The 22,558-nt window shown below is 36.3% G+C and overlaps 2 protein-coding genes across 2 annotated transcripts; both read left to right on the top strand.

The window, feature by feature from the left end:
• The first annotated feature begins 430 nt into the window (after window positions 1-430).
• On the top strand, window positions 431-6,076 carry wnt8b (wingless-type MMTV integration site family, member 8b). Its single transcript, XM_027015801.2, has 6 exons — window positions 431-1,196; window positions 1,694-1,727; window positions 2,344-2,482; window positions 3,452-3,577; window positions 3,710-3,852; window positions 5,013-6,076. Exons 1-6 carry the CDS (start codon window positions 1,126-1,128, stop codon window positions 5,574-5,576), a joined length of 1,077 nt encoding a protein of 358 aa, XP_026871602.1. The 5' UTR covers window positions 431-1,125; the 3' UTR covers window positions 5,577-6,076.
• Window positions 6,077-11,119: 5,043 nt separating this feature from the next.
• hif1an (hypoxia inducible factor 1 subunit alpha inhibitor) lies at window positions 11,120-22,470 on the top strand. Its single transcript, XM_027015806.2, has 8 exons — window positions 11,120-11,512; window positions 13,173-13,423; window positions 17,151-17,299; window positions 17,600-17,745; window positions 18,082-18,188; window positions 18,823-18,886; window positions 19,380-19,490; window positions 20,114-22,470. Exons 1-8 carry the CDS (start codon window positions 11,351-11,353, stop codon window positions 20,168-20,170), a joined length of 1,047 nt encoding a protein of 348 aa, XP_026871607.1. The 5' UTR covers window positions 11,120-11,350; the 3' UTR covers window positions 20,171-22,470.
• Window positions 22,471-22,558: the final 88 nt, after the last annotated feature.

The following is a 22,558-nucleotide window of genomic DNA, read 5'->3' as shown; positions in this document are numbered from 1 at the left end:
TTGTGAATATTGTGTTTTATATTTTGAGACCCGCGAACAGTTTAATTAAATCCATTTACCACTTAGTCCCAAACATTCCACGGAATCTTCCAAATAATTTTACTTTACAAAGAACAAAATGAATTATGCAGAAGCTAAAGCAGTGGGCCCGAAGGCCATGGGTAGTCAGACAAGGGTTCAAAAAAGAGAAAAGGCTACATCACAAAGAGTTTAAGTGAGTCCTGATCAGAAGTGCAAATGGTGTTATCATTGCTTCGTTTTTCTACACCCTGTTCATCTACTTATTATCTATTTATTTTATTCCTAATTTGTCTCCCTTTTCCGATTAATGCAGTTTTCGTTTGATAGATTTCGTTTGACACGATTTTTTTTAATCGTGTCCATTTTAAATCACCTGAATATACGGATTATGTATTATTGGTATGGTAGATCTCAATCTTTAGTGTTTATACTCGTTACACTAATTCTCTTTAATTTACATTCAAAACAAGTCAATGCGTCCTAATAAAAAAAAAATCAAACAGTAGGTCTATAAAGGTATCTAGAAAACCAGCAAGTAACCATTTTCAGTATACTTAACTAGATCGGCCTGGATTAGGAACGATTTGATCTAAATTGCTTTTGTAGAACCGTGCTAATTTCCTTATCAGAAAAGAATCCAAATAACATTTGCTGTTTGATCCACGCGATGATTCCAGTAATCCCTCACCATTATCATTCACTAGGATACTGTATCAAACTCTTTCAGGTTGCTCTTTAAATTAAGTTTTAAGGCACAATTTGAGGAGATCAGTGATCCCATTCCGATTTCATATTAATTCACTCCAACTGTTAACACGCAGTGAGCTCTTCCCAGCTATTTGTCCTCGAGGAACCCAGGGTGCCCTTTTGATCATTTCAATCTCTCCTTGGTACAATAGCTCTGATTGGCTGAAGGAGTAAGAAGGGGAAAATCTTTAATTAAGCAGATAATCTCTTGTTGGGATGAGAGTGGCTCCATTTCAGAGCCCCCCTTGGCTCACACATGAGACCCTAGCCTCTGAGTTCTGCATGTATGTAAGATTTATAGCTTGTTTGTAGGTTATTTGGCTTTTCAAGGTAAAGTACTAACAGTCCTCTCTCAGGATGTTCATACACTTGGACATTTATTACTACATTTTCATCTTGATGGTTCACATGAAATCTTGCTGCAGCTGGTAAGTTATTGTACATTTTTTGCTTTTATTTTTAAGATTTACTCTTAAACTAATATTTGCATTGTGAAAATGAAAACTAAATACTAGCAAATACTTTTTTCCATATGATAACGAAGTATATGTTTTTGTAGTAAAACTATAATCTAGAAAAGAATTGGGCCTGCTTGATGATGAGGGAAACATGGCAGTTTTCGTAATAACCATCAGAATATAGAAAAATTGCTGCATGCATCGTATGAAACTGCATTATTATGCATGGTATCTTGGTAGCAAAATTTTATGAGGCAACGTCATGAGGTTTCAAATAATTTAGATATTTCAAAATCTCTGTTTTTGGATCTCGCCGTTTTGAACACATTATGTATGAGTACAACTGAATTTATATTCATATATTAGATGCTACTTTGTCACGTGAATTTATATATTACTTAAAATACAGGAATTTGGGTGAGCGCTTACACCCTTGTACTTAGTTAATAGGCTGCTCTGTCTTCCAGGTCAGTGAATAATTTCCTGATGACTGGCCCAAAGGTAAGCTTGTGTTCTTTTAATCTTCTCGCAAGATCTTTACCAGAGAGATAGAGGGGAGTTCTCAAAATGGTCTAGCATTTACCAATTTAAGTATTCCATTATTTTATGATGTAGATGATGGCCCTGCATACAGGCCCAAGGACAAAGATTCAAATATTTATTAAAAAAAACCTAATAGCTTTCATACACTTGATCTCATTTACACTGTTAAGTTCTTAGAGACCCAACTGTACTGAATGGCCAAGGCAGTGGGCTTTGAATGGTGGTCATTATTAGCACACCAGTTGCCTATGAGAGTATTTGTAGTGCAATGTTTCCTAAACCACTTGAGACATATTAGTATGTATCAGTGACAGTTTCAACAGGCTGCATAGTTAAAAAAAAAACAAACAAACAACCCCATAATTGACATCTATGTGTTGTTGGGTTTCAGTGGTTTTGTTCATGAAATATAAGCTTCAGGTTAAAAGTATGAATATATTATATTACTATTAGTCTGTGTGCTACAAAGATTCATATATATATATATATATATATATATATATATATATATATATATATATATATATATATATATAAAATTACTATTAATACATTAAACTGTCTATTTTTGCAGGCCTACCTGATCTATTCTAGTAGTGTGGCAGCAGGGGCTCAGAGTGGGATTGAAGAATGCAAGTATCAGTTTGCTTGGGACCGCTGGAACTGTCCAGAGCGAGCCCTTCAGCTCTCCACCCATAGTGGACTTAGGAGTGGTGAGTGTTAGTGCCTAGTCAAGGATCAACTTGCTTAATCAGGTGTCCAGTTTTATATTCCTAATAAATATAAAATTATATCATTTAGAGAAAGCTTTCCTAAAAACAAAACAAATAAACAAACAACAACTTTTGGGATGCGCAGTGAAGCCTGATATGGTAATGCTATATCTTTGTTTGTTTGCTTATTTATATGCAGTTTGTATCTATGCAGAGGCAGATATGGTTGCCATTAAATGCAATGCTTTAGGATTGCTGTCTTGTGTCTTGGTTCGCTGTCTTTGAAACTGTATTTTAAATTTTCTCTGGGCCACTTTAGAGTTTATTCACTCTAACAAGGCTTAAATAATTAGGACAAAATCAATATCTATTAATAACCCATCACTGACTCTGTTTCTGTCTATGGTAGAAACAAGCAGCCATGTAGTTGGGGAATTAGAAAATAAACGTAATGAAGTTAAGTTCATATACAGAAATGGCATTAAGTCTGGTATTAAGTTTTACAGTAACTCTACCTAAAACAAACAGGAAGCATGTTCTGTATTATATCTCACTGTTTGCTTTGATCATACATATTGTTTTCTCACGTGGATTAAACCTAGTCTGTTGGAAGGTAAATAGAAAGGCCACCTAGAGGATGAGACAGTGAGAGATGTGCAATCAATGTCCTGTTGATCTGAAGGGTGTGGGTCAAAGGTTTGCCTTAGGCTCCTTTCACTGGACATTTCTCAAGTGCCACAAAGGAACCTGACCCAGTCTAGTGCTGACCTCTGTCCAGCTGAGATCTTATTCCAGCTGTGCGCTTTGCTGTTTGATTCAACTAACAAATGTGTGAACAACAAAAAAGCATAATTAATATCTCATGAAATGCAGAAGAAATTAAATATAGTGTCTTATCAAAGTACACCATTCAGTGCTGTATATGAGGAGTGTGACTACAAAAATAATTTTTGTTACTTCCATTTGCAGCAAATCGGGAGACAGCTTTTGTCCATGCCATCAGCTCTGCTGGGGTCATGTACACTCTTACAAGGAATTGCAGCCTCGGAGACTTTGACAACTGTGGTTGTGATGACACCAGAAATGGTCAACGAGGTATTTCAAATATATATAAAATGTATTAATGTTGATTAATTTATTTTTATTGTCAAGCTAGTTTATTTGTTGTCTAGCTAGTTTATCTGGTGATCTATAACTCACCACTTTAAAATGCTTTCTGTGTTTCAGGTGGCCAAGGCTGGTTGTGGGGAGGCTGCAGTGATAATGTGGGATTTGGAGAGGCCATCTCCAAGCAGTTTGTAGATGCCCTAGAAACTGGGCAAGATGCACGAGCTGCCATGAACCTACACAACAACGAAGCTGGTCGCAAGGTATCCTTCCACCCATCCTGAATGTTCCGACAAGGGTTCTCCAGTTCCTCTCACAGACTTTAGTCTATGAGAGAGTGCTAGAGATATTCTGGAGGAGAGGGGATTTAGTCTTACATTATAAGATGGGAAATGTAGGCAGCTCCCTTGGCCACCAACAGAATGTAAAGTGCCTTTTGAATCATTTTTCAGTGCTTCCAATGATCGCTTACCACCCAAGAGTTTCATTCATGGCCTTATAAGCAAGGTGCCACTCGTTCCCTTAGCAGTGTGTGCGCTGTACCAGATGGGCCTATTTACGGCCTGTGAATGTCTTTTATGACAAGACCTTAGCTCAAGATTCTTGGGATCAGTGGTGCAAGCTTAATTAGAAGACCTAGGGGGGCACACGTTGCAAAGGTTCTGTATTCTGTTGCTTCCCAAATAAGTGTTTAGTTTTATTCTTGCGATAAGGATCTTACATTTATGTTGGTCTTTGTTGCACTTGAGAGAGCCACAGGCATCACATCCATGCAGCTGAAGTGTTCTTTGTTTTTCCTGCCAGTGCCCCGTCTGCAGGTTTTGTCAGCTCACTATGGCACCTGGAGCATCATTGTAACTGAAAAAAATGCAAAAGAATTCTTTCATTTCCCCCTGAATGGATTAACCATTGGGTCTGCCCATGGCAGAAAACATGTTGACAATGGCCTTGCAAAATAAATACTCCCCTTTCCTGTGTCGAACAATTCAGCTCGCTGTGAAACCTTGATTCTGTCTCCCATCAACAGCAAATACTTCTCTGAAAAAAGAGACGCCCCTTTCAAATGACAGATGTTTGTTTCGGCTGAAGTCAAGAAATATTGTGTGGCACAAAAGGTGAAGGAAAAAAAACCCCCACGCATGAACCTTGAACCAACTCTTTTTAATCCACTGAATTCCACGTTTTTGTCAAGTGGATGTTTTGGACATATAGTATGTCTGATAAAAAGACTGCATTGTATGATATCTTGAAAAATGGTGATTTCAAACCTAATCAAAATGTCTTTAAACATTGAAAAATTGCTGCTAAAATGAGTGAATGAAACAGGAGGAACTGTTCATTCAGAATAAAATGCTGAATAAGATGTGCCCTTTGCTGAAGTACATTAGTTATTTGTTTAATTTGAGACCATTTCTTAATCCAGGCTGTAAAAGGAACCATGCAGAGGACTTGCAAGTGCCATGGTGTATCTGGCAGCTGCACCACCCAGACATGCTGGCTGCAGTTACCTGAGTTTCGGGAAGTGGGCAACTACTTGAAAGAGAAGTACCTCCGTGCCATTAAGGTGGATCTGCTGCGCGGGGCAGGAAACAGTGCAGCTAGCCGAGGCGCCATCGCCGAGACCTTCAGTTTGATCTCTCGTAAGGAGTTGGTGCACCTGGAGGACTCTCCTGACTACTGTGTGGAGAACCGCACACTTGGCCTGCCTGGCACTGAAGGGCGCGAGTGCATAAAGAAAGGCAAAAATCTGAGCAAGTGGGAGAAGCGCAGCTGCAAGCGTCTGTGCAGTGAGTGTGGCCTTGCTGTGGAGGAGCGCAGGGCAGAGACAGTGTCCAGCTGTAACTGCAAGTTCCACTGGTGCTGCGCTGTGAAGTGCGAGCAGTGTCGCAAGACTGTCACCAAGTACTACTGTGTGAAGAGAGCCAAGCAAGTTAAAAATGACAGTGCAAGTCAAAAGAAAAGCCTTCGCTTCAGGAAGAAACACTAAATAATTCCTGATGGGTTGCACATTGTGCAGTGTAATCTTTTATTTGGATTCAATAGTGATTTGCATTATGACACTACATTATCAAAAAACACTGAAACTGAAAATATAATTTTGAAAAAGTGCATAGAAATTAAATTTATGAAAAAAAAACATTTCTCTTAAAACATATTTCATACCTTTGAGCATGGATTTTAAGACAACACTGAAAGCTATATTTAATTACAAAATAAGAGAACATGAGACTGTGAATAAGGCTTGCTTCAACAGAAATCTCTCTGTACTCTCTCTATTATACAAATTAATTTAGTTAAACTAAATGTTTTATATTTTGAAATTGGGATAATTATAATGCTCATTGTCAATTCTGTAAATTAATTGTACATAAGATGAAGCACTTTGTATATTTTTAATTTATTGCATATATGTAGTGGTTATGTTTGTTATTAGTACTTTTTGTATTTCATCCAGCATTCTTTTATAATTAAAGCTGTGTTATCTGTGCCTTCTCTTAACTTATTTTTAAGTTTAATGGCATGTTGGTATTAATTGATTTGTAAGATGTATTTTTACAAAGTAAGCAGAATTTTCCCTGATAATTGGCCATGGTTAAAGAACTTATGAATTTCTTATTGTTGATATCAAATTTAACAATGTATTAAAACACTAATATCCTATCAAATTACATACCATTATAGTATAGATTTTGACTAGAAATGCTTATTTTAAATGACACATATATCTTATCTATTTATTTACTATAGATTGTCCCACTAAAACCACTTATTGTTTAGTGTGTGGTTTATATTCCCTTATTCATGTTGTATTTAGTGTCAGATAACCTTGGGGCAAGGAAACAATAAGAAAAAAGTTTTAATTATACTCTTCCTTCCTTCACGCCTTTCTCGATTTCTTCTTTTCAGTGCCTCTTTTTTCTATCTCAGTAATCCTCAAAGAACTGCCAACGCCTTGGCACTTGGTTGTTTCTTTACTATTTAATACTAGTTTAATTAACTTTGTCGAGACAGAGGGGAAAACATGAACCAAGTCGCCCCTCAAATTATCCTGCCTCCGATTTTGTATGCTAATCTCCTTTTCACTCCATCATCTCAAGGGAAAAAAATGTTGGGAAACTTCATGTAGCCTGCGTTGGGCTTCCTGTGGATGTTTTATTTCAAGCCCACCTATTTGGCTCCTTTCACTCCTCTAGGGCCTTCCTTTGCTTGATTTAACAATGAATGGCGAGCTAATCAGCTCCTTCGGAAATGCACCGCTGCAGGAGAAGCTAATCCCCCTCTCCTCCTCCTTCAATGGCCTGTCGCCTTCAAAGGGACTTTGGGAAAAGGCTTTGCATGGATTCACACTGTTTCATGAATAGAAGTTAGTTCAAGTATTGTACCTAAACAAGTAGGGTTTATAAACAAATACTTGCCAGCTACCATCCCACCTGCAGAAGTGCCAACTCTACTGCAGCACACACTGACAAAACTAAGGCTCTCCAAAAGTGATGTTACCTTTAAAAAAGTAGATTAAACCTCTATTGAGTTTGATAAGTTCATTCCTGCTAGTGTTGTGCTCTTTAAGAGATGTGTCAATGAAGCACCTCATTGACATCTTATTTACGAAGCAAAGATCAAACTTCCCATTGACACTTCACTAAACCAAATGAGATAAGACTTGAATTTTGGATTCCTCTTGTCCAAATTACAACATTCCCCTATCAGCAAGTGGAGTACCCAGTGGACCTGGCATCTATCCGGCCACCTTCTAATAATACATTATACAATTAATTAACAGACATTATATTATTAGCAGGCCACACAAGATTTTCACAAGGCCACACAAGATTTTCAAATAGTTGCAACTATATCACACCGCTGTCTTCTAATCTCTTGAGGGCACATTAATTTGTCTTTTCAGTTCATTGCTAAGTAAGGCTGTGATGGGGACGTTGATCATGCCACTTGGAATTTGCACTGGGTCATGAGGTTCAGGTGACTTGGATGGTGAGGTGACACTTTTGAGAAGGAACAGAAGATTAGGAGTTGTCCACACATGTAGGTCTAATCTACTCACATAGTTCAGAAGATCAGTATGCATTTTTGCTTTCACATAATTAAAAGTCATCCATCTTGTGATTTTTCTGGGGAATGCAAAACAACAGATGCACAAAAACTGCCAGCTGTTCCAGAAATGAATGTTTAAAAAATGAATGTGTGATATCACCTGTGTTATGAAATTACACATTCAATAGAACATAAAGTAAAAAAAAAGCCTGCGAACTGAGACTAACTACATTAACGTGCATAAAATAAGGCACAGTTATATTTTTCATTTCATTTACAGCATAAAAGATAAATAGTCTAAAAGGAAAATTACAATCAGTCAAGTGAAGTGATGATACAATCCTTGGAGAATGGGAAAATTACATGTAATGGTTCTGAGAAACCTTGACTAATAGGATTTGTATCTTAGGAGCTTGGGATACACAACACCAAGAGGGGGTTAGGGTTAATGTGGATGCAAATGCAGTGATGGCTGGGAAAGTGTATGCTGAAAGTACTTTTTTAGAAAGATAATTTATGTGCCATGGACAAGAAACTCTACTGTATTATCTGGTACAGTCGATAAAAAAATTGCAACACACTCTTTGAAACTATAACAAGTCATGAAGAGCGAAGTCTTTTGGGCCTTCTCAATTGTGTTTACCTTTTTGCATATTAGTTGTGGGTAATACAAAACTTCTGTGAAATTGATGAGAAATAATATTCTTCTTGTTTAGATTCATTTTTAGATTTTATTCTTATTGCCCGAAAATCTGTAGAGCCAGTTGTCTAGGAAGATTTGCTTGAATGACTTGAATTGCATCCTATAGGGAAGATTGGGAGGATTACTTTAAAAATGTATTCCATATTAAAAATGTATCTGTAACCAAATCCAAAGAATTACTATACTAATGTAATGTAGTATGATTACTTTCCGTTGCTTTTGGATTACTTTTAACCCAATAATTGCCAAACTGTTTCAGAAGATTGGTTCCCTAGTCAGTATGGTCAGCAACAAGCTCCCGCATGCTGCTGTACATTCTTAGTGCAGACTCATGAACAACTTATTAGATGTGTAAAAGATGTCTATATAAACAATATGTCCCTTCTTCTGAAGTCCAGCATTGCTGAGAAGGCCCTTGGCTACAGAATCCCCATCCCTCCACTCTCAAATTGGTAGGCTTCATCAGTGTAAAAGTCCCACATAGGAATAGAATGTTTAGGCACTAGTGAACACAATTAAAACACTCCTGCAAAAGAAGATAGATTGTGGACTTTTTAAAAAATGTTTTGCCCAAGATAGTACATCAGTAGCACTTGGTTGAGAAGGGGAAGTATCTCAAAAAGCAGATTATAAAACAGCTTCTTTTACTCCCACCACCTTATACAATGTAAGCAGGTGTTTATTATATGATAATGATTGAGGAACATAACATGAAGAAAACTTGGCGTCAGACTGGCTGTTTGAAAATAAGCTGCTATATGAACACAAAAGAAGCTTCGTTTCATAAAGAACAACTTTTAACTATCATGTAGGCAGTTATATAAAATAAATACCATATCAACAACAAACAAATCTCATTGGCAAAATCCCATGTCAACAAATCAACAAATTCCGTGTTCAGGAATAACAAAGCTATTAGCACTCAAAGAGCGTGGTTTGCGTTAATGTATCAAGTCACCAGCAAAACCTCTCAAATGCACTTCTGTTCCCAGTAAGAACTTGCAAATTTTAATGTAATCCTGCTAGTGATCATCATGTTTTTAAAATGTACTCATAATGTAATGAATGCCTTTGTCCTGTAACAGAATATAATTACCTTTTTTGTATCCTGATTACATAACACTGTTTCCATTGGAACCCAACCCTGTCCATGAGTTGTAATTGCTTTTAAAGCATATATGAGTGGTAGTAGATTTCCATCTGCTGGTGAACTAAATGAAGTTACTCGTAATGTGACTAAATTAGTGATTTTAATTGGCAGATCAATTATATTGTCCTTAATATTAATGTTCCTCTATTAATAGACCTTATGAAGCAAGGTTGCATATTAATTTAGCATTTATAAAACAGAAGAAATAGCTTTCTTTCTTTTTCTCAAATCAACTATTAACATAGGGAGATATGTTTTCACCTTCCTTCATGACCAAAACAATAAATGAGTGATTAGGTCTAAAAACCAACAAAGTCAATATGGTTCACAGTTTGTTAAAGGCAAGCAATTTATGTGAATGTTTTGTGAAAGGATGGTATTAACTGTTGGGTAAATTGGTTAACATTGTTTACACTTAATAAGTTTATGCCACATCTACTGGAGCTATAAAAGGTTAATCATTGCTGTCTAATTATTTGTTTATTAGTCAGGCATTTGGAATTTTCCCCATAAAAACAAACATATTTAGCATAGTTCAAAGTTCAACATAACATTACTGTTATGACAAAGCCCCTGTTTTTTTTTTATTACATGTGCAGCACATAAATGGGTAAAGCTGCTTACTATGTAAACTATGTTATTATTTTTACACAATATAATGGCATAAGCCTTTTTAGACAATAAGAAAGAGATTAATAAAAACTCTTTCATCACAAACATGACCTTGCTGATCCTAGACTTCAGGTCTAGGACTGTATCATAAAAAGCCCCCAGGCAGGAGTGGTCAGCCTTTTTGTGTGAAAAAAATAAATAAATAAAAATCTGTCATTGGATTAATAATACTTTGCATAGTCTATGATGCATTTATATATATATATATATATATATATATATATATATATATATATATATATATATATATATATATATATATATATATATATATATGAAGTACCAAAACCCTTTCAAAAGTTTCTTTATGAAAAAAAAACCAAAAAACAAAACATTTATTACGTTTGTTCTGACAAATTATTATTGGTACAGACCCCAAGAGCACAACAGTGGTCCAGTCTTTAAAAAAAAGCATGTGATAGAATATAGTTTACTCAGTCTAATTGCTTTGTTCGTTTGTTCACTTCCCCCACGTACTTCCCAAGCAATGGGACATTTTGGAAAGGCACTGTGAATTTCTGAATCTGAGACTTAAATTTAAAGATTTAGCTGTTTTTTCTGGAACAACTCAAATACCCGAATTTAGGTTTATATCGATATAACGCATTAAATTATACTTTAGCAATTTTTAAAAAATCCGTCAAAGACTAAAGTATTGTTAGGCCTATTGCATGTATTCTGGGTTGCCAAGCACAAACTTCTCCTTTCAAAAGAAAAGACCTCAGACGATTGTTATTCTGTACACTGACATGTTATGTTTGTTTGTTTGGGTGTATCACAAACTAACTGAAAATCCCACAATCTACTGATTCAAAATGTAAATAGGAAGATATTTAAAATTAGCTAAGGTGTTCGGGAATGTGTGTGAGATGCTCTGAGTCGGAATACTGTTTTGAAAAAAATATTGTCCAATTGTTTCTGACTTCACGCCTTTGTCACAGAAAACCCAGACTGAACACGCTACCAAAGAAATCTGACAACCCACCAATCTACCAATAGCAATGATTACTTACCTGTTGGGTAGTTAGCTAGCTAGCTAGCTAGCCAGCCGGTCAGCAGAGTTTTTCCATCTACTCTGGATCATTTAGATAGCTAGGCTGTGCACATACTCGTTTGTTCACCTCATATCGGAAAACAAGTTTGCATTCTTATTCTGCTAGGACAATCATCCAGAGAGACGGGGGAAATGGCAACTGATCCAACATCGAACGGTAGTTCGAATGCTGCTTCGAATGGTCTTGATTTAGGTTGGACTGACTCGCAGCTTCGAAAGTACCCTTTTCAAATAAGGCAAATCCCACGTCTGTCTCACACGGACCCCCATGCAGAGATCCTAATTAATAAAGAGGTAAGTTAATGATAGATAGCTAACTAATATAAATTAAAAAGATATGTTAGTTAACGCTAGCTATTTAGCTAGCAAATCTGCTCAACAAACGTAGCTACTGCTCCGTCAGATAGGTTAACTACCTGCCCAGGTGGACATGTAGGAGTAGCGTTAGCTTATCAACGCAGTATCTTGATGGCAAATATTATTTAATGCTAGCCATGAACATAACCAGTTAGTTAACGCTAGGTAACTAGCTTGACAAACGTTACAAGCGCAAGATATACTTCTTGCCAACGCCTTCGTGACGCTTAATTGGGTAGCTAGCTAGCTAGCTAGTTGCTATACACCAGTTTAGTTCTCTTTTATTAGGAAGAAAAAAAAGGAAGCTGTCCAATGTTAATTTGGCCCGATAGCTAGCTAGGTAAGTCGTACTTGAAGTTTGATATGGTGTTAGCTGTTAACCTAGCCGGCTATATAGCTAACGTTAGCTTTGTGACATGAAAATAAGACGAGAGAAAGCTCTGCGAGCTAGTTAGCTAGCTATTGCTAGTAGTTGTAACTAACTATTCGTTTGGGAGTTATGCAAACGTAAAATTTACACTCCCATTTGTAATCTAAATAAAACCAAAAAATAAAATGGACTATCTAGCTAGCTAACCTGACTATCAACCCGCTTTAGTGAGCAGCAAGTCTAGTGGTTATCACGCCTCCGCGACTGCTAGTACAATTGCGAAATATTTTTATTTACAACAACCCACTATTAGGCGACGTTAATAAATCGAATTTCATAGTTAACTAGCTATATCCAATGCGTTCTATTGCATCATTCTAGTTATGTTATGTAGTGCTTGTACGCCCTGTGTAGTATGATTTGATCTGCATGGTTTGATTTAAAAACACGTGATGTTTAGAAATAGACTTGCTAGTTATATATCATGGGCTTAGCTATGGGTATATAATTTATCTAACGAGAACAAAACAAAAAAACATATTCAGGAGATTCGAGTTCCCTATTGGTAGAAAATGTATTTATTTATTTCTACCGCTTGTCGCTTAAGATACGTCTGTTTGGTTTATGGCTTACAACAAAAAGGAGCACTCGAGCTGGTTGCCTACGTGCCACGGAGTGTACGTTCCTTCAGTCACGTAGCACCTCTTCTCTTTCAGAACGTAGTACGAGGCTAGCTGTTGCTCATATATTATGAAAGACGCGCCGCTTATGACAGTATGACTGCTCATGTATACGGAAGTTTAAAATCAGAATGTTGCTTTTACTAAGTGGATTTATTAAGTTTACAAATGTGGCGCAGGCATGCCCAAAAATTAGTAAATGACTACAGAGGCAAAAATGTGGTATATTCTGTTAGAATATATTACAAAACAGGTGACTACCATACTGACTGCTTATGATGGACGATATTGGGAGGAAGGGGTCATTAGCTAATCTAAATTCAAAGTGTTTTTTCTACATGGTGTTTTGCTTAATTTTATTCATTTTTGCCACCTCTGTAAATGTCTGTTTTTATTTTTTCTATGTTTTGCCCCTGTATTTGCTGCTGGCACGGTTGTAACTAGATCTTAAACCATATCTTGATCTACTGTCACTGACCTGTGACCACAACTTAAATGGTACATTCTGTATCCATGCACCTTAACGCTGCAAATTTCTCTTTTATAGGAACCTGTTGTATTAACGGATACCAATTTGGTATACCCAGCACTCAAGTGGGACAAAAATTACTTGCAAGAGAACATAGGGAATGGGGACTTTTCAGTGTACATTTCTGAAAACCACAAATTCTTGTATTACGATGAGAAGAAACTGTCAAACTTTGAGAACTTTGTACCAAAGTCACGCAGATTAGAGATGAAGTTTTCGGACTTTGTAGACAGGATGCACCAAGCTGAAGAATTGGGTGGAAGAGAAAGGTGAGTCCTGGTTTCTATTAGTAATATTAATCATATCTAAGCAATTGTTGGTTTAGATGGATTGAAACTGCTCACTGGAATTGACTGCTATGTACAGTGTTTTTAAGACCAAGTGTGCAGATTTGAAATTGACAAATTTGAGTTCAAGTTGTTTATCTTACAATGATGTGCTGTAAAAGCATGTGTGCAAAGTTGTGGAAACTATTGAGGCTTTCTTCTATTGAGAAGAAATAAAACCATTGTAGGGCATGACTAAGCATTTAGGCAGACAGTTGACCCCTCTGTCCACTGTTTTAGCGGCTGTGCCTGACCTCATTTAGACATTTGATTTACATTTGTGAAATCCCACAATAACTATCCCATCATCAATCTCATAATAACTGTGGTAATTATGTAAAAAAGTGAAAGGAGAGGTTTACTGAATGTCTGTGTTTAAACCACACTCTTCCAACCCTTAGTACAACACAATGTATGAGGGTTCTGTCTCCCAGTGTCTTTTGACATGAATTTAGCATAATATTTAGCTAAGGGCACTTGATTTTAAACTATTACTTGGAGCTCACAAATATTTTTATTTTACTTCCCTCCTCCTTCATCAGCCTACAAGTATAGTTGGTGATCATTGTTTTGGGTTTGTTCATGTAGGCAAATTGGCACTAAGAGCTTAATTGTGTACTTAATTTATGATGTAATAAAGTTATATAGTACCACTTGTTTTATGTGTGCAGAGTGGATTGAGCAGTGCCTTAAAATGTTCATGTAAGCATGATGGGCGTTGGGTGGTGTGCTTTATATATGCTGCCTATGCATTTGTGAAATAGTGCATGTGAGGTGCAAATTGGGCAGGGTTGCAGGTAGTGACAGGAGTGTGTCTCAATCATATGTTTTCTTAGTACACCAGGATGTAATGTACTGGTAATACCTGGGTGATGTACGAGAACTGCCGATAAATTAGCTGTGTAGAAGGGCCGACACTTTGCATTCAGAATGCTTTTTATAGAGGAAATAGAGGGGCTGTTGGAGACCACTGCAGTTTTCACACTGGCTGATGCACATAACAAGAACTGGTACATTGCACAGATTTGAGTTAGATGGTTTTGTACTTTAGTTACTCCATTTGTATGTGGAACAGATTAAATTGGGAGCAAACATTTAATACTGCTTTTTTCCCTGTCTTTTTTATGTGTGGTTATGTGGTTGAGGCAACGTAAGATACTTCAGAGTAATTTGCCATTTTCATTAGCCTAGGGTAAAACATTAGTGTTTGATTTGAGATGTTACTGCCCTGCAAACATCCAGGCATGAGGTAGTAATTTCATAGGATATAGTTTGAGTACTAAATTGCACATTGTGCACTGTACAGTGGCTTATAAATATAGTAAATAAGTTGCTGGCACTGTTTGAACGTGTCTAGTTGTCTAGTGCGGGGGAAAAAAGAAAACTACTAACAACCACTCAGATTTTTATATATATATATGAGAGAGGGGGAGGGCCTGAAAAGGTATTCATACCCCTTGAACTTTTCCACATTTTTCCATGTTATACCTACGCACTTAAATGTATTTTGTGATAAACGAACACAAAGTAGCAAGTAATTGTGAAGTGAAAAAATGATGCATGGTTTTTAAAGGTTTTTAATAAATAAAAATCTGGAAAGTGTGGCATGCATTTGTAGTCATTCCCCTGTACTCTGATACCCCTAAATAACATCCAGTGTGACCAATTCCCTTCAAAGGTCACCAAATTAGCACACAGAGTCCACTTGTGTGTAATTTATTCTAAGTATAATGAGTTGTTTTGTGAAGACTTCAGAGGTTTGTTAGAGAACATTAGTGATCAAACAGCATCATGAAAACCAAGGAACACAGAGAGATCAGGGATAAAGTTGTCGAGAAATGTAAAGCAGGGTTAGGCTATAAAAAAATATCCCTAGCTATGAAAATGTCATGGAGCACTGTTCAATCCATCATCCGAAATGGAAGGAGTATGGCACAACTGCAAACCTACCAAGACATGGCTGACCACCTAAACTGACAGCCCAGGCAAGGAGAGCACTACTTGGAGAAGCAGCCAAGAGGCCCGTGGTCACTCTGTAGGACCTGAAGAGATCCACAGCTCAGGTGAGACAATCTGTCCACAGGACAACTATTAGCCGTGTACTCCACAAATCTGGCCTTTATGGAAGCATGGCAAGAAGAAAGCTGTTTTTAAAAGCAAGCCATAAGAATTCTCATTTGAAGTTTGCCACAAGCCATGTGAGGGACACAGCAAACGTGGAAGAAGGTGCTCTGGTCAGATGAGACCAAAGTTGACCTTTTTGGCCTAAAATGCAATACGCTATGTGTGGCAGAAAACTAACACAGAACATCACCCTGACCTTTAAACGTGGTGGCAGCATCATGCTGTAGGGATGCTTTTCTTCAGCAGGGAGAGGGAAGCTGGTCAGAGTTGATGGGAAGATGGATGGAGCTAAATACAAGGCAATCCTGGAGGAAAACCTGTGAGAGGCTGCAAAAGACTTGAGACTGGGGCGGAGGTTCACCCTCCAGCAGGACAATGACCCTAAACATACAGCCAGAGCTACAATGGAATGGTTTATCTCAAAGCACATTCATGTGTTGGATTGGCCCAGTCAAAGTCCAGACCTAAATCCCATTGAGAATCTGTGGCAAGACTTGAAAATTGCTGTTCACAGAGGCTCTCCATCCAATTTGACTGAGCTTGAGCCATTTTGCAAAGAAGAATGGGCAAAAATTTCAGCCTGTAGATGTGCAAAGCTGGTAGAGACCTACCCCAAAAGACTTGCAGCTGTAAAGTATTGAGTCAGGGGGCTGAAGGCAAATGCACACTACACTTTACAGATTTTTATTTATTAAAACATTTGAAAACCACACATTTTCTTTTCACTTCACAATTACTTGCTACTTTGTGTTCGTTTATGACATAAAATCCCAATAAAATACATTTGTTTGTAGGTGTAACATGGAAAAATACAAGGGGTATGAATACTTTTCCAAGGTGCTCTAATATATAGATAGATAGATATAGATTGATAGATAGATAGAGCGCCATGGAAAAAACAATAGCTGTCTATAAGCATGTGGACAGTTCTAGATGACATGCAAGACCAACACAGTGTGTTGTTTTCCCATAAAAAAAGTCAATAAATGTTAGATTAATAAACCTGTTTTGATTGTAGTGTAAATTCATAAACTTCATATTGCATGAGTTCATGACCAAAATCTGCACTTGGCAGTGATTTCTTCCAGTCTTGTTCTTTTTCGTCTGTCTCTTATTTCCAATAACTAACATTTATAATTTTTTCCAAATTACTATTGGTCAGTGGTGAAATTTAATTTTGAATGTTTTGGCTGAGGTGACAAGTCCTATAATTTCACAGGTTTTGAACTTGACACAAAAATATGCTAAATTGTTATTTGCGGAATGTCTCATTTAATGTCAATAACTTGTAGTATAAAATTAAATATTTGTAAAATGTTACTCAGTCAGGTTTATCTAGATAATACACTAACACTGTACAGATTATTATTATTATTATTATTATTTTTTCTGCTGCTGAACTGATTCAGAGATAAACTGATAAAGTCTTCCTGGACTGGATCTGAGTGGCCAGTTCCAATTAGTGATTTAATTTGAATGAAGTAACAGTTAAACACTGCAAACAATTTTTTTTAAAATTAATTTACATGGATTGTATGATTTTTAGAGTGTATTTGCAGCAAACCCTCAATGACACAGTTGGGCGAAAAATTGTTGTGGATTTCCTGGGATTCAACTGGAACTGGATTAATAAACAACAAACCAAACAAAACTGGGGACAGCTTACATCTAACCTGCTACTCATAGGCATGGAAGGTACATAAACATGGCAAATAACTCATTGTTTGCTTTTTAGTAGTATAGATGCCCACAATCAAATCCGTAAGCTATGGCTTACATAGTTCTAGCTCACCTCTTAGAGCACACACGTATTGCCATAATGAGGAAGCTTTGTCTGGATGTGCTCTGGATAAGAGTGCTAAATGTTGCAATCAAAATGTAATCAATTTTGCTTTGATATTTGATATATTTTGTCTTTTAGTAGATTATGTATTTCAAAGATTTCACTTGTATGTTTTGTTTTCATGCATTTTTTTTAAATCATTCTCTTCAAAGGTAATGTAACACCTGCACATTATGATGAGCAGCAGAATTTCTTTGCACAGATCAAAGGTTACAAGAGGTGTATCCTCTTTCCTCCGGAGCAGTTTGAGTGCCTCTACCCCTACCCTGTTCATCATCCATGTGACCGGCAGAGCCAGGTACTACATCTGTAGGAATGTGTGAGGCGGTTTTGTTTAGCTTCGAGTGCTATGTTATGAGTGTGTATTATGTATATATGACTTCCACATTTCTGTGAGCAAAAACATCAGTAGTTTTTCTTTATGAGCCATGCTAATGATGCTCGTTTTTGCGTTCAGAGTTTTAGAGCTCCATACCTTTCCCCAAATCAATTCCTTTAGTGTTATAACAAATTACATTTTAGGGCTGCCACATTCTTCTTTTCAAATCCCCGATTATGCCTTAAATGAGTTTAATGATACATGGACATTTTATAACATTTATTTCAAATTACATGTATGGATTTGCCATTGCAGGTAGATTTTGAAAATCCTGATTATGAGAGGTTTCCGAAATTTAAAAACGTTGTGGGTTATGAAGCTGTTGTTGGACCAGGTGATGTGCTGTACATCCCAATGTACTGGTAAGTGGTGTATGTAAATTATTCATACTGGGGCATAGTTGGAACAGCTTCAGGCTAACATTTTATTACAAGCTGTATGTTGTAAATAAAATTGCAGGTACTGATCTGTACCTGGCATTTAATTTAATTGTATAAATGTGAGGTTTATAGACAACTGGCTTTGTATTTGCTTGATCTAATATTTTAAATTAGCAGGTCAAATGAGGCTTTTTAATCAGTGATGTATAGAGCTTTTAAAAACATGCCAAATCAAATTTTAAAAAATCCAATGTATTATACTGTGCAGTCTGCCAGTATTTACAGTAACATTTTTGATGTTTTGGCTTTGTAGCCACTTAAATTTGAAAAGGAACAGTATCTGAGGATAAATGGTGGAGTAACAGCTTTATTTATTTATACGTTGCAGGAACCATAAAGAATTCTCAGCTGTGTTTTATACACAGCCCTCGTTCTCTCAGATCAAGTTTGCTGGATTACATAGCAATAAGAATTGACAGCCCAATTGGTTACAGACTGCACTGTGTATATCTTGAAGATATTTTTCAGTCATGGATTACATCAATGAAATTAATACTTAAAATTGATCTTTGAGTGTTGTTAATGTGTTGATGTATGGTTGTGTTTAATAATGTAGGTGGCATCACATCGAGTCCCTGCTAAATGGAGGTGTAACCATCACAGTCAACTTCTGGTACAAGGTATTTTTGTGCACGGTGGTTTTGTAGGCTAGGTCCTAGATGATTCCCATTGTTCTCAAGTCAGTAGAAGCTTGTGATCCATACCCACAATAGCATAGGGAATTGAGTCTTTTAGATTTAAGAATGATAATATAGGGTTTATAAAGCTAGGCAAGTCAGACACATTTACAAATTTCTAACCAATTTGGAAACAGAAAGAAGACAGGAGTGAGTCCCTATCCAACATATTCTATTAAAAAAAAACCAAAAGCATACCAGTTGTATGTCTCCGAAATGTCTCATGAGTGCCTGCTTACTTATCTTGGCTTGGGGACTGAACAACTTTCAATATGATGTTATTTCTGTATGCATACATAGGTTGAAGAACTAGGTGCCTGCATAACTCTTAGGGCCCAGTTTTGAAATTACATGTAGTGTCAGTTTAGCCTTAGAGTCCTTTATATTGTGTGATGCTGTAAATGGAAACTACAAGTTCAGTGTCTTTTTTTTTTAGGGGGCGCCCACTCCGAAGAGGATAGAATACCCACTGAAAGCTCATCAGAAGGTGGCCATTATGAGAAACATTGAAAAGATGTTGGGAGAGGCCTTGGGGGATCCACATGAGGTACTAAAAAGTAGAACAGTCCATCACAATGCTTTTCTATTTTTAAACTCTTCAGCAAGAGTAGTGCGATGGAGAAATTCCCTCTGTATGTTGACCCTGACAATAACCTAGTTAAAGGTATTTTTGTAGCTACTCAGTCTAAAGCAGAATCAAACTGAGCATACCCATGTATTCAGGAGATCATGAACCTTTTTACATTGTGTTCCCATAGGAAATAGTTTCCTGGTGTGAATCCTTGAAGCATTTGCAGAAATTTTACTAAAATAGTTGCTTCTTATAAAGTTGCTTCTTTCATGGTACAGTGGACAAAGCATATACTGTATTTTAGCTACACTAACTTGTTGTCTTGGTTTCTGTAAGCACATGTTGCTTGAACAGTAATGCCAAATTGGCTTTGCACTCCCAGAACTGATCCAGCCCACAAAAAAAAATTATTGGTCCAAAAGCCAACTGTTTCTTCCCATTTTCTAGCAGTACTTTCCCTGACAAATCAGAATAGGTGTGTTTGAACTGCTCTGGACCTTAAGACAAGATGTTCTGGAGTACTTTAGATGGGCACTGGCCTTTTAAAGTTGCAGAACTCATACAAAGGTAAGTCATTAAACATTTTCTTCATTTCACAGGTTGGTCCATTGCTGAACATGATGATCAAGGGACGTTTCGACCAAGATCTGAGTTAATTGGGTATCACCTTATTTTCCTGTATTATGCTGTAGGGTGTGGGGATGGGGGCTGTATATATTAGTGTATTGGTGTGAATGTGTCCTCTAAACATTCACAAGGTTTAAACTGACATGGCAGTATTTTTGCCTGTATTTAGGTCTGTTTTGATTGCCTCAAACAGTTGTCTTGTTAGTCCTGTATCTCTTCAAGGAAGGTACCACTAGAGAGGACACGTTTCATCCATCTTTTGAGACCTCATAAGTATAATGTGATTCATACTGCTGAGTGATGTGTTGCAATAGAGGGGAAAAACACCTTTCAGAAGACAGATACATCCACCCTAGCACCTAAGGTTCACAGTTTCTTCCATTATATAGGACAGCTAAGGTGCCATAAGGAAGCAACATTAAATTACTAGTTACGAGTCAAAACCTATTGGCCATTATGACAGTACTACTTGTAAGCTTAACTTGAAAGACTTCTATTACTATTTAATTTTTACTGTATACAGTAATTTGTGCAGAAAAGAGACATTGTAATGAGGACTAGTTATGAAATTGTTGCTGATACCCTTTTACTTCCCTGAGTTGTTTTTGTCAGAATAATTAATAAGCAGAGTGGACAGAAGGATAGGTTTATGAAACACTGAAGGAATGTTTGGCCCAGTTCCTGCTTGAATTGTTGAATGATGTTTGTTTGATTATGCTAAACATTTCTAAATGTATATTTTATTACCTGTTGTGTACAGGCATATTTTTGTTTTCTTTTTGCTTCACTTATATATTTCTTTAAATGTAACCTTGTAACATGGTACTATTTTCAGGACTGTAATGGTAAGTTAGGAAAACATTAATGTATTTACAAGGCATTAACATTAATGATTTTTTTGTCTGAATTCAATAAATTCTATTGAATGGGTAGAAACTAATCTGTCCCTTGCAGGATACGTGTGTATATCATTTAATAATGTTCATGAATTTTTAAACTAACATTTAAGATTTTGTTTTCTGAGCTTGTGTTGTTTTTTTTGTATAATACATTCTAAAATTGAATGAACAAAAGCAATGTTTAATCATCTTTTTGACCATTGCCACAATTTTACCCAACAGTAATTAACCAAATTATTTATCCATTGCCTGTTTTGTATTTGCTTGTCCCTGTAGTGAACACATACCATTCCATCTCAGGATTTGTTTACATAGTCTGTTCTTCATTTAAAAATATCTTAAACTTGAAAAAGGCAGGCTGAGCAATGATCAATGGTTCCCATAATTATTTTAAAATTATTTGTCTTTTGTCATAATTCTTAATGATGCTTTGAAAGATTTGACATTTAAGCACTGGAAATAAAAAGGGTTATCCAAAAAAAAAAACCCAAAAAACCTCCCACTCCAAATAAATAAGTAGATAATTAAATACTTGCATATCTGATATGTATATGGAGTTACAATCTAAATTTAATTTAGTTGAATTTTTTATTGATATAAAATTAAGATTTGTTTTACTACGACTTGAAAGAGAGATTGTGGATATAAAACCAAGCCCTTTACAATCAGGGGCAAAAATACTTGTCATTGTAAAAGCATTTCTGACTGCTTCTGATTACTTATCGAGGGATAACTTAAAAAAAAAAAAAAAAAAAAAAAGACTATGCTGATGTTGATACTTTTTTTTTTTTTTAATTGTAAAGACCCAGAGTAAACAAAAATAAAAAATATACATATCACTTGGTGTGTATGAAATGTAAGGAAGTAATTTAACATGGCTTGACTGTAAATAATAATAATAAAAAAATGCTTAGAACATGAGAACCTGCCATTTCCTAGTCCAGAGCATTAAGTGAATCTTTGTTGTGTACATTTTTTTTTGTTTGTTTCTGATTTTTATTTATTGAGCAGCATTTACTTCCTTGTACTTGTAAACTCACTTCTAGCTTTTATAAGTTGTTAGCTAATATCAGCTCCAAAGTGTGTTGAAGATTAGAAATTGCAAATTTGTTAGCAGGGCTTGGGAATTTGTATGAAACATCGCCAGGATGTCAGCTATTGTGTCTTTGGCAGCCCTTGAAAGACCCTTTCTTGGTTGTTGATTAAATACATCAACTACTAGAACAACACAACTGTAATGTACTTAAGCCTTTATGTATATTAGTTAACGTTTATCATGATCCCAATAAGTTTTTTTTGTGGCTTGTTTTTAAAAATGGCTTCTTTTCTTGAATAACTTGCTCTTCTGTGTTTAACTGAGTTGGATGGCTCCTGAGAGTTTGAACCAGTTGTGCATGTAGTTCATAAATAAAAGACAATGTATTCTGCTATACTGCCTCAATGTGTATTTGGATAAAACCTATCATGATCTCTTGCAGAAAAAAACAAACAACTAATTGCCTGTCTCAAAATACGTAT

The sequence above is a fragment of the Electrophorus electricus genome, chromosome 11 (genome assembly GCF_013358815.1).
Source record: "Electrophorus electricus isolate fEleEle1 chromosome 11, fEleEle1.pri, whole genome shotgun sequence".
Lineage (NCBI taxonomy): Eukaryota > Metazoa > Chordata > Actinopteri > Gymnotiformes > Gymnotidae > Electrophorus > Electrophorus electricus.
Note: the sequence above shows the minus strand (reverse complement) of the source record. Positions and strands in the feature narration are given on the sequence as shown.

Coding starts and splice junctions, on each gene's coding strand:
- wnt8b (XM_027015801.2), top strand. CDS start 1,126: ATGTTCATACACTTGGACATTTATTACTACATTTTCATCTTGATGGTT. Junction 1,728..2,343: donor TCCTGATGACTGGCCCAAAG/GTAAGCTTGTGT, acceptor CTATTTTTGCAG/GCCTACCTGATCTATTCTAG. Junction 2,483..3,451: donor CCATAGTGGACTTAGGAGTG/GTGAGTGTTAGT, acceptor TTCCATTTGCAG/CAAATCGGGAGACAGCTTTT.
- hif1an (XM_027015806.2), top strand. CDS start 11,351: ATGGCAACTGATCCAACATCGAACGGTAGTTCGAATGCTGCTTCGAAT. Junction 18,189..18,822: donor CTGTACATCCCAATGTACTG/GTAAGTGGTGTA, acceptor TTAATAATGTAG/GTGGCATCACATCGAGTCCC. Junction 19,491..20,113: donor CCTTGGGGGATCCACATGAG/GTACTAAAAAGT, acceptor TTCATTTCACAG/GTTGGTCCATTGCTGAACAT.